The sequence below is a fragment of the Heterodontus francisci genome, chromosome 37, assembly GCF_036365525.1.
Source record: "Heterodontus francisci isolate sHetFra1 chromosome 37, sHetFra1.hap1, whole genome shotgun sequence".
Classification (NCBI taxonomy): Eukaryota; Metazoa; Chordata; class Chondrichthyes; order Heterodontiformes; family Heterodontidae; genus Heterodontus; species Heterodontus francisci.
The window spans coordinates 31,051,884-31,064,203 of record NC_090407.1 but is presented as its reverse complement, the minus strand read 5'-3'; the positions used below and the strand labels follow the sequence as shown (position 1 = coordinate 31,064,203).

Sequence of the window (12,320 nt, the reverse complement as noted above, 5' to 3'; positions counted from 1 at the left end):
AGTCAGGAACCAACAGTTACTCAGGTTACCAGACAAAATGAATCTTAAACATTTGAATCTCCTCTCGCCACAAATTTTTCTACTTTATTTTTATGATATATTCAGAAGTAGTTTCTCCTTTTTTTATTTTGTTATTTTCATCTACTTTTCTTCTTCCCCCAGGCTTGGACCTATTAGGGAGTCTGGATGTCAGATAAAGGACCAGCTCAAGATGTCCTCTTTACCAAACTACAACCAGCTCCCTCCACTATATAGTAGCCTGCCCTGCGCTCTCTTTCACCCACTTCTAGCATCATTTCTAGCATCAATAAGATGGCTCAGGAGATAATCACGTATGGTTCCAGACAGAGGATACAGGCAAGATGACAGGTTAATGAGAATCATCAGGGAAAACAGGACCAGTTCGATTAGGGACAAACTGCAACGGTCATTTCAAATAAACAGACTCTTGTTTCTGGCCTGGCCTAAATCGCCCACTTCAGCTTGTCTCATGGTGAGGCTCTGAATCTTACTTTTGCTTCTCTTTGAGTTTAACAGGCATCACGTCCTCTGGAGTCCACTTGTCCTGAAAAAGCAGCGAATGTTAGTCAGTCACCTACTATTGGGATCCTTGGGGTCATTGTGACTTTGGGCGATATAACAGGCAATATCGGATCAGCTGTCTGTTATACCTCTCTCCTCATTTCATTTCTTTTGGCTTCAACAGGAGACTGAATTGATATCACTTGTTTTACACTATAGGCCAAAGTCATAATTACCCCCTACATTTAGATACTCCCACATTATTCGCCTCCCCCTCCCCTTCACTCATGGGAACAGGAAGACGCCATTTAGGCCCTTGAGCCTATTGCGCCATTCAATGAGATCACGACTGATCTGCGTCCTAACTCCGTATACCCGCCTTTGCCACATATCCCTGAATACCTTTGGTAAATAAAAATCTCTCAATCTCAGATTTAAAATTAACAATCGATTAACATCAATTAACATCATGATCACCCATGGTCAAGTTACTCCCAACCCTTTGGCCAATCCTAGTGGCTGGTCACAGAGAAGCACCAGCAGATAAGGGTTGCCTAGGTTACAGCACACCGATTGCAAGCTCACTCAAAAGCCACTTCCACATTTTCATAAAGGATCCCAGAGGAGCAGGGTCCAATTAGGATGCATGTAATGTTCTCCCCTCTTTACCTTACTTGCCTTTGCTGGTCCAAACAAAGCCTGTTGGAGGTAGAAAGCTGTTGCTAAAAAAGAGCGAATATTGGCTTTGTGTATTTAGTTGTAAGCTCAGACTCATGTCATGCAAGTCCCCACCTGCCAAGAATGAGGCACATTAATCTTGTCACATGGACATTAAATTTCAAATTGTTGCTGGGAAGAAGAGAAGGCCTGTGACAAGGGGTTGGCAGGCCCCTGGCTGGAAAGACATTTTTGCATATTGACAGGCAGTCTTGAAAGGACAAGACAATCCACAAAGCCAGAAGTGGTTATATCAGTCGGTCACGTGATACCCAGCTGGCCAACTTGGGGAGTTTTAAATCTTAGAGACAGTGTTTGAACTGGCAGAAAACTCTTTGCTCCTGGATTGAAAAGGTCTCTCCTGGCTGGCTCACCACAGCCTCTCCTGTCTGCTCCCATCTCTTTCTCATGGAACTCCAAAAACCGAGTGAAGACACATGAACACCAAGAAAGAAAAGTCTCCTACAGTGAACAAGGTTTAAGAAGAATACTGGGCCCCAATGAAAAGTAAGATCTACCTACAAACAAGGAATCTACAGTGAGCTCGAAGACCCGTAACGAAAACTCTTCAGATATTGCCTCAAACCTTTCCACTTTATTTTTCTTCTGATCTTTTCTGTCTCTATTTGCATGTGCGTATCACATATGCATGCTAGCATGGGGTGCAGTGTGTATCCGCAGGCATTAACCAAATTAGAGTTTTAAGTTTAAGTTTAATAAAATTTCACCTTTTTTCTTTAAACCTAAGAAGGCCTGTTTGTGCTGGTTTCTTTGCCTTATAATTGGAAAGTGTGAACAAGGACTCACCACAGGGGAGCTAAAAACACGGTGTGTTTAAAAATAAAACCCTGCTACAGTAAGGCCAGGTGAAGGCTGAAAGGGAACCCTAGACCTCTTTCTCACCTCATCGTAACACTCAGCAATAGCTTCTGTGAGCTGCTCTGTAGGTCTACAGAGTTTGGAGCCCTTGATATGAAAGAGCGCAGTCAATTATAAAGATGTTAGAGATGCCACAAAGTATGACTGGTGAAATGGGGACTTTTTCTGAGGTTGGGACTAAGGAGAGTTTACTCTGTATTTAACTGCGCTACACCAGAACCGGGTTGCTTGACGCTGACACTGGGTGATAAAGACTCAGTCTCCCAGTGCTAACATCAGTCCACTTAATGAGCACAGAATTGACCAACAGAAAACCATCCTTGGTGTCTAAAGGTGGGCCCCGTGCAGCAGTGCGCTTTCGCAGGCAGACACTTCAGACATTCAAAACATTTGTAACTGCTCGGCAGATCAAACTGGAGTTCTTGTTGTTTTCTCCCGGGTGATGTTCAAGCAGCAGATTGGACACTCACCGGATCTATAAAGGTGACTCCAAAGATTTCATTGGCAAAGTAGAGCAGCTCCTTCTCCAGCAATGAGTTGTTGATATATGTCTGGATATACTGTGGGGAATGATCGGAAATCGTCACAGTCGAATAAATCACAGCGGCCCATGAGATTCAGGCAGGAACTTGAATATTTCTAATAACACCTTTTACACTAAATACAAAGGTCCCAAAATTGCACAGGGAATGTGCACACCAGCATCTTCCTACCCTGATCCCTAGCTGGAGTTAGTGGGGTAGGGGTCAGTTGAAGGGCCCATCATTTGCACTGTGCCAGCAGGCAGAAACACCACTTGGTAAGCCTCTGTGGCCTGTCTACCTGCTCTGCTCCATGGGCCTGGATACTAGGGCAGCCACCTGCCTGTTACCCAGCCCCCACCCCACCATCCCCACATATCCTCCGAATCTGGCCACAGCTGGCGGGCTGCCCTAGGAATTTTATGTTTTAAATGTTGTTCTCTTTGGGGATCCTGATGTCTAGCCATACTGGGATGGGGAGGGGGCCACATGTACCTCCACAGTCTCCTTGGCCTCATCTTTCTCAGGATACTAGTCGCCACTGATACAATGGGCAACTGTCCAGAGACAGGTTCTCCTGACTTAGCAAGTCCATGCTCCTGTCCCTCCCCATCATTTGTCTTGGCAGAAGTGGGGGAACCCCAACAACTCCCCTATTTCAGCCAATTTCCCCCCTACGTTACAGCAGAAGTTAAGGGGATAAAGGGATATGGGAACAGAGCGGACACATGAAATTAGGATTAATGCTGGCATGGAAGATAAATGCCATCGTTAATTAGTTGGGCCAAATGGTCAGGTCAAGATGTTGCAATATCTGTGTAATTCTATGTATAGTCCTCCAATCTTATCCAGAAGTCTCAAAATTACCTGTGCAATTCCCACTCCCTATGTTGCAGGCATACATCTAATGCAGTCAAAAAGTGATTGGGATCCTCCCAGATGAATTGAGAGCTATGTTGTTTTGAATGATCAGAAAAAAAATAGCATAAACTCCTACTCAACTCTATTGAGCCCTGTATTAATTTAATTACCCAATGCTCCTAGTCTGAACACATTCTGAATGGATCTCATCGTTGGTTGGATCTACCACAAAGTGGCTGCAATATAGATACACAAGCAGTGGAGGAGGGATGTTTCCAGTGGTTTGGTCCACCTCTTCACCTATTACCAATTGGAAGTAAAAAGCCAATTTCAGGATCCAGGAGTAGGTGGACAGACATTGACTGAAATTAGAGGGCACAGCTATTTTGAGCTTGCTGTGCCAAAGTTTCCAGTTGTTAACCCAGTAGAGGGAGGGTGAGAAATTAAAAGACTTGCATTTCCACTGAACCTTATTACATCTTTTAGAAACATCTTGAACTATTTCATGTAAAATGTTTACTTTAAAGTATGGTGATTATTATTGCGTATGCAATTCGCCAGCCAAGAATAGTCCTACAATTGGTAATGACTAGTTAATCTGCTTTTTGGTGGTGTTGGTTGAGGGAGCAATGTTGTCCAGGAGATTGGGAGAAATCTTTGCTCTTGGGCAGACTTCAGTTTTGAGGTACTTTTTCCCTTGCCTACTTGATCTGTGTCCCCGTGCCATACACCATCCCTGGAGTGTGTGAACAAGCAACCAGCTCTCAACCCCTGCAGCTGGCAACTAAGAATTGCACTCGTGTAGCGTGGGCAGGACCTCCTTCTGGAGATTCCCTCCCCTATTGTGGCTTTGATCAATGCTGCCATGCACTGATGTAACAGAGCGTGGAGGACTGTAGGCCCAAAGTGGCACTTCGATTATTATTGCTTTAGGGGACGTAGTGGTAATGTCACTGGACTAGTAATCCAGAGTCCAGGCTAATGTTCTGGGAACATGGGTTTCCAATCCAATGACAGATAGTGAAATTTGAAATCAATTAATAAATCTGGAATTAAAAGTCTAATGATGACCTTGAAACCATTGCCAATTGTTGTAAAAACCCATCTTGTTCACTAATGTCCTTGAGGGAAGGAAATCTTACTGGTCTGGCCTACATGTGACTCCAGACCCACAGTAATGTGGTTGACTCTTAAAATGCCTTCTGAAATGGCCTAGCAAGCAACATCAATTCAAGGGCAATTAGGGATGGGCAACAAATGCTGGCCTAGCCTGAGACGCCCACATCCCACAAATGACTAATAAAAAAAAAGGTAATCTGTGGCTCAGTTTGTAGCACACTCACCTTGGAGTCAGAAGGTTGTGGGTTTAAGTCCCCCTTCAGGACTTGAGTGCTGGTGCTCTGTGCAGTACTGAGGGAGTGCTGCACTGTTGGAGATGTCATCTTTGAGCTAGGATGTTAAACTGAGGCTTTATCTGCCCTCTCAGGTGGATGTAAACAACCTCATGGTATTATTTCAAAGAGGAGCAGGGGCATTCTCCCTGATCTCCTGGCCAATATTTATCCCTCAATCAACATTAAAAATTATCTGGTCATTATCACACTGTAGTTGGGGGTGAGCTTGCTGTGTGAAAATTGGCTGCAATGTTTCCTACATTGCAACAATGACTACACTTCAAAAGTACTAAATTGGCTGTAAAGTGCTTTGGGCATCCTGCAGTAGTGAAAGGTGCTATATAAATGCAAGTCTTTATTTCTTTGAAAAAAATACTTGAACTGGGTGAAATTGAAGCAAGATATTGAAGCCTCCATATCTGGAGTAGATGTACCTCTCTATGACTGAGGTTCTTAGCCTGCTCTTCTCCCAGCACTGCTTGGTAATACTGCAGGTTCTGGATCATTACTTCATCATTCGGATGGAAAAGCAAATAGGTTTTGGCGCATTCAATGGCCTTGGAGTACTTTTCAGCTGAAAGGAGAATAGACATAAAGTTGTTATTAAAGAGCAGATCCTCTGAAATGAGAATGAGTATTTTATTGAACAGAATAAGACAATTAAACTCAACAATCCCATTTTTTTTAATAGTCCAACCGATAACAGGGAAGGTCAACTATTGCCACCTTCCAATCCTACTTCCCAAACTCAGATATGGCAACTTTTACTCAATACCTGTTGGTGAATCCTAAACTTGTAAACTCAAGTATTTTCCAAATCTGTATTAATCACAGAAAGAGGCCATTTGACCCATCATGCCTGTACCAGCTCTTTGAAAGAGTTATCTAATTAGTCCCACTCTCCCGTTTTTTTTGCCATAGATCTGCAAATCTTTCCCTATCAAATATATCTCATTATCCACAAAACACATGCAGTAAAATCCGCATGTACTTTTTTACAGGGGTGTTTGGGAATGTGGCCTCTTTGTTTACCACAGATGTGTTTAATTCAACCACTGAGGCAGATGGCTGAAGTGGTGAGGTTGGGAGCACGCTCTTCTCCCTGCTTAGTGCTCATGATATGTAGGGTTAGGAAAGGTTTGGACATGATGCTCCAGAAGGGCTAAATATCCCAGCAAAACCCATTGCCCAGGTTCACACATGAAGTACCACCACTCGAGAAAGTACTGAAGGGCAGCTGTTTTTTTTTATTCATTCATGGGATGTGGGCATCGCTGGCCAGGCCAGCATTTATTGCCCATCCCTAATTGCCCTTGAGAAGGTGGTGGTGAGCTGTCTTCTTGAACCGCTGCAGTCCACGTGTATTTGCTGCCCTTGTCCTTCTAGTTGGTAGAGGTCGCAGGTTTGGAAGGTGATGTCTAAGGAGCCTTGGTGCATTGCTGCAGTGCATCTTGTAGATGGTACACACTGCTGCCACTGTGCGTCAGTGGCGGAGGGAATGAATGTTTGTAGATGGGGTACCAATCAAGCGGGCTGCTTTGTCCTGGATGGTGTTGAGCTTCTTGAGTGTGGTTGGAGCTGCATCCATCCAGGCAAGTGGAGAGTATTCCATCACACTCCTGACTTGTGCCTTGTAGATGGTGGACAGGCTTTGGGGAGTCAGGAGGTGAGTTACTTGCCGCAGGATTCCTAGCCTCTGACCTGCTCTTGTAGCCACGGTATTTATATTATGTAACCCGCAGAACTCTACCTCAGCGTCAGTTGATGTCTTTAGGGAATGGGAGGAAATGAAATGTCATTAAAAATGCATACATGCAAAGACCTCCCTCTGTGATCCAACTAACAGAGGGAACAGAACAATTTTCAGAGCAATTTGGTTCTGGAACCCAACCTGCCTAAAAATATAACTCCATCCCACTCCCCTGGCCCTAGCAAGATGACACCAGCCCTTTAAGGCACATGTAGCAAGGATATTAGACACTCACAGTTGTAATAAGCAAATTGAAGATAGTCAAAATGGGCGGGGAGGAAGTCATCAACTGGTGTTTCTCTGTCTGGCCGACTTGCCAGCTCTATTACACAATTCTGTTTGCAGTTCAGCACCTGGATATAGTGATCTGAAAGCAGATAGCAAAAGAGAGTAAGATGGACAGAATCACACTATAGTGCGCCAATCTATGTACACACAAACCTGAAACAGCACTTTGCTCCAGGCATATTCACACACCTTTTCTCGATCTCCAAGGAGATTTGGTGCAATTTTGTACAAGAAGCTGTGGGCAAAGCTGCAAAGGCCCCTGCCAACACTGGTGTTGCACTTGCCTGGCAGCCAAAGCAGGAGTGGTGAGTGACAACATTGGAGTCGTGTTTGGGTAGATACCCATGCTGTAATGATGACAATCGTTGCCAATGCTAGCCCACACCCTATGAATGGTACATCAAGAGATGAGAGCGGACATATCTCTCTTGGACCTGTGACCATAGATAGGAGTATCTTGGGCTCCCCAGTGGCTCAGTTGGTAAATGCAGTGTCCTGTGTGGAACTGAACCACACAGACCAAGAGGATCCCAGCTTCAATCTGTGCCCTGCACTAAGTTAGAAGCTCTCCATTTGGCAATGGTTGAGGTGCTACAATTAGCATCAGTGCCTTGGACCACAAGGAGAAAGTTGAACTGGGGTTCCATGCATGATTGCTATCCAGTGACAGCTCCTCCCCCCACCACTGCAAAGTTCTTGTCTATATATAGTCTTTGCTGATGACACAATTGTACACAGCAAGCTCCCAAAAACAGCAATGTGATAATGGCCAGATAATGTATTTTTTTTAAGTGATGTTGATTGAGGGATAATTATCAGCCAGGACAACATCACAGCTCCTTTTTGACATAGTGCCATACAATCTTTCACACCCACCTGAAACAGTTTAGTATCTTATCTAAAATGTAGCACCTCCAACAGTGCAACACTCCCTCAGTACTGCGCTGCCATATTAGCTTAGATTTAGGTACTCAAATCACTGGAGTAGGGCCTGAGCCCACAACCTTCTGACTCAGTGATACCAATGGAGCCAAGGTTGAAACAGCTGATAAAAGATTCCTACATACAAACATATGAATTAGGAGCAGGATTTGGCCACTTGGTCCCTCGAGCCTGCTCTGCCATTCAACAAGATCATGGCTGATCTGATTGTAACCTCAACTCCACATTCCTGCCTACCCCGATAACCTTTCATCTCCTTGCTTATCAAAAATCCATCTACCTCTGTCTTAAAAATATTCAAAGACTTTGCTTCCACCGCCTTTTGAGGACGAGAATTCCAAAGACTCACGACCCTCTGAGAGAAAAAAATTCTCCTCATCTCTGTCTTAAATGGGTGATCCCTTATTTTTAAACAGTGACCCCTAGTTCTAGATTCTCCCACAAGGGGAAACATCCTTTCCACATCCACCCTCTCAAGACTCCTCAGGATCTTATATATTTCAATCAAATTACCTCTTACTTTTCTAAACTCCAGCAGCTACAAGCCTAGCCTGTCCAACCTTTCCTCATAAGACAACCCGCCCATTCCAGGTATTAGCCTAGCAAACCTTTACTGAACCGCTTCCAACACATTTACATCCTTCCTTAAATATGGTGGCCACAATACTTCAGCAGTGGTCTGACCAATGCCCTTGCATTGTATTCAATTCCCCTTGCAATAAACAATAACATCCTGGATCATACTAGCTTTAAGAGAAAAAGGAGGCAGCTGAAATGAAAAGTTACCTGTTATAGCCTGGAACAGGTCTGCATTGTAATCCAAGTAACTGTAGCCATCAAAGTTGTATGGGCCCTCGCAGACAGCACGACACTCTGTATCTGCCTTGAAGTATTCCACCAATGCATTTTCTAAATACTCGATCGCAGGCTCAAACTGCTCGTCTGTGTAAAGCCAGACCGCTGTACGGAAAGCTTCCTGAGAAACAAGGCAACAGAACCAAGATCAACAGAATACCCACCCAGAGTGAGCCACACACAATACCCAACTGCCTCAGAGTCCTGGCACACACATCCGAGCTCTGGTTATACTCCTCATTGCAGGGCAGAATTCAGAGTATCTGTTGTGATGCTAAAAATTCTGCATGTGTGCACATGTGTAACCCCAGACCAGAATTCCCAGGTCATGTTTGTTTTTATGGTTGCAGAATATCCACCTCCCCTGACACCACCCCACCCCCATCTCCCAACCACCCCCGCCCCCCTCCCATCAGTTAGAGGACTGACAGGCCAACAATACAGATAAGCTAGCATGCCTTGTTCATACTGCAACGCTCTAATATAAATGGAGGGTTAACCCAGGTTGTGGCCAGCATGAGCGCACAGCACAGAACAGTCCATAATTCAGCATTGATGACTATTAAATCGACAACTTCAGTCAATAAAGTTATACTGATGGCTGATGTAGGAACTGTCTTGGGATTTTGGTTCATTCAATCTCAGGTTGTGGGCACCACTGGCAAGGCTGGCATTTATTGCCCAACCATGGGTGTCCTTGAGAAGGCGGTGATGGGCCTTTTCTTGAAATAGCAGTTTGATACAAATGAATGGCTGGCTAGGACGCTGAAGAGAGCGCTTAGAGTCAACCACTTTGCTGTGGGTCTAGACCAGGTAAGGATGGCAGATTTCCTTCCCTAAAGGATATCAGTGAACCGGTTGGGTTTTTAATGACAATCCAACAGCTTCATGGTCATTTTTATCGATACCAGATTTATGAAACTTAATTCAAATACTCAAACTGCCACAGCGCGATTCCAAACTCACACTTTATTAGTCTAGGCCATTAGACTACTAGTGCAGTAATATCATCACTACACTGCAGTATCCATCCTACAGCTTTGCCAGTTGTAATGTTGGATCAGTAGTGAGTCGTTACCATGTGGGGTTTGGCTTCCAAGTCCTTAAAGTCTGAATCCTTCACACCAGCCATCAGCCTGTAGTACTCCAGATTCTGCCTCATCTCCAGGTGTTCCGGGTTCACCACATAGAAGGTGTGAGCTGCAGCCACAGCCTTGTGCAGTTTCTTAATCTGTAACACAAAACACAGGGGGCACATTGTACCCACCATCTTAAGAGCTAAAGAGATGTAGAAAATGCAGGAAGTGCACAGCAGGTCAATCAGCACCTGAAGAAATGATGTTCTGATAAATATATCTCCCCATCAACCAGAAAGGTCCCACTATTGAGCCATGGCCGAACCTTACCGACCTCAGAACTCGGGTCCTATTATTGGCCACAGCGCCCCTAGATTAGTGAGGGGGAAACATCTGCCACAGGTCTCAATCTTGATTCCTCCTGCTGTGCATGGACATTGGGCGAGAACAGGATTCAGTTCGGCTAAGAGGTCCTCCACTGTTTAACAGCCTGTTGACACTAACACGTGAAGAATGGCTTCCTGGGCAAGACGCTGGCTGGTTGTTGGCACCAAAAATATTGAGCAATTGAGAAAAATAGAGGGAAAAGGGCAAAGAGAAAGAATCAAACTAAAACTTCTATCTGTCTCTCTGATGTTGATGGATCAGAATTCTAATACTTTCTGTTTTTATTTTAGATTTCCTTCATTTGCCTTTTTTGTACCGACTATAAGTTAAACAGAGGCTGCAATTTTATCCCAACTCTTTAACAGCCCCTTGTCGACACTAAGGATAGTTGTTAATGGAAAGGGAGAGAGAAAAAAATACCTTTTACATAAATTTTCTACTTCTCAAAATGAGCGATGCTGGGTGCTAGGGAACCAAGGATTCCCTCAGCCTTAGTTTAAACAATATTCAACAAATTCGCCCAGTCCATGGCTCATTTTAGCCATTGAGTCAATGAGCCATACAGACCAGCAATGTCACTAGTTTGATGCCCAGTCGGTGCTGAGTGAGCTGATCGTCTTCAAGGCTGTGGAAGGAGTGTTCCAATTGGATTCTGCATTCCAGGTTAGGGAGAGGAAAATTGACCAGGGAAGATTACACACGTGGACATTAGGTGAGTACACGATTAGTCTTTGCTCAGATGGTCCCCTGGCACTGCTCATTGCTAAGGTGCACAAATGAATAATGGCCGCTTGGGATGGCCAGAGCCATGGAAGGTTATCCAAGCATCAAGAGTGGAAACTGGGATTACAGCATGAAAAGACAGGAGTATATAAGTTAGTCTCATGCTTCACATGATGTCCAAAAGGAGCTATAGATTAAGTCCCCTGGGATACACAAAAACAACAATTTGCTTATCTACAGCACCTTTAATATTGAAAGCTCCAAGCCCCATCACAGAAGAAAAAGCAACAGATGTGGGAGAGTTAAAAGAGGTGACTGAAGGTTTGGTTGAAAATGTGAGGTTCAAGGAGACTTTTGAAGGTAGGGAGGGAAGTAAGGAAGCAGAGGGTGTTAATTGTGTATCAATTGTTTAATTATATGCAAGTGGAGGGTGTTAATTGGTGTCTTACTTGAGCACTTGTAAGGACACGCTTACTGGGACTGGTGGAAGGCTTGAGTGAGGAGCTATGTATTTGTAATCCTTTTACTCTGCACAATAAAATGTGAAACTGACTAAAGATAGGCTCCAGCATTATCCTTCCACAACATCCTTTCCGAAATTTAGCAAGCTGAAGGTTGGAAAGTAGGATTTATTTTTTACATAAAAAACTGAAATCTCACTGGCTATTGTGGAAAATATGGCAGAAAGCAAGTGTGAATTGTCAGGGTATGATTACTCTTTGATGTTCTCTGAGTTTGAACCATATGACCAGTGGAAGAATTAAGTGGATATGTGGACACGGGTTACGTCCCTACCAAAGAGGAAACACGTTATGGCCTTGGCGTTGTCACTTCCTACCAAAAGTAAAATCAGAAGTAAAGTGTTTTATGAACTGGATGCTTGTCAGTTGGTTACTGATGGAAGTCTGGATCTTCTGTTAGAATTCTTGGATGGCCCATTGAATGCATATGAGGCATGGTCAACTTTGATAGATTTTGGAAAACAGATGGTTATTCAATGGAGAAATATTTCATGGTATCCAGCACGCCCCCACCTGCCAAGAATGAGGCACATTAATTTCACCGTATGGACATTAAATTTCAAACAAAGTGATTCTTGACAGCACAGCTGGTCGCTGACATTATCAGACTGCGCCAATCTGCACACGTGCGCAAACAGGCTCTTGCTCTCTGCACGTGCGCTGCGTTCTGCATTGCCAGGACTAGTCGGCGCATGCGCAGATGAAGACATCGAGTAATGCAGCTGAGAGAACAGCCGAAGACCTTGGTGGCGGCAGCGGCTGTGGGTGTGCTCTCCTCTTCCCCCCCCGCCCGCTCTCTCCACCCCAGCCCACTCTCTCCCCCCACCCCCCACCACCACCCGCTCTCTCCCCGGCCCCTCCCCGCTCTCTCTGACCACTCGCTC

General features: G+C 44.5%; 1 protein-coding gene across 1 annotated transcript in view; it reads right to left on the bottom strand.

The window, feature by feature from the left end:
- Window positions 1-12,320, bottom strand: part of p3h1 (prolyl 3-hydroxylase 1) — a 46,015-nt gene that overhangs the window by 23,993 nt on the left and 9,702 nt on the right. Inside the window, exons 2-7 of the mRNA XM_068017480.1 lie at window positions 9,808-9,960; window positions 8,661-8,850; window positions 6,880-7,011; window positions 5,329-5,468; window positions 2,589-2,678; window positions 513-565 (exon numbers count right to left, since the gene is read on the bottom strand). Coding sequence (XP_067873581.1) covers window positions 513-565; window positions 2,589-2,678; window positions 5,329-5,468; window positions 6,880-7,011; window positions 8,661-8,850; window positions 9,808-9,960 — 758 coding nt within the window. The remainder of the gene's footprint in view (window positions 1-512; window positions 566-2,588; window positions 2,679-5,328; window positions 5,469-6,879; window positions 7,012-8,660; window positions 8,851-9,807; window positions 9,961-12,320) is intronic.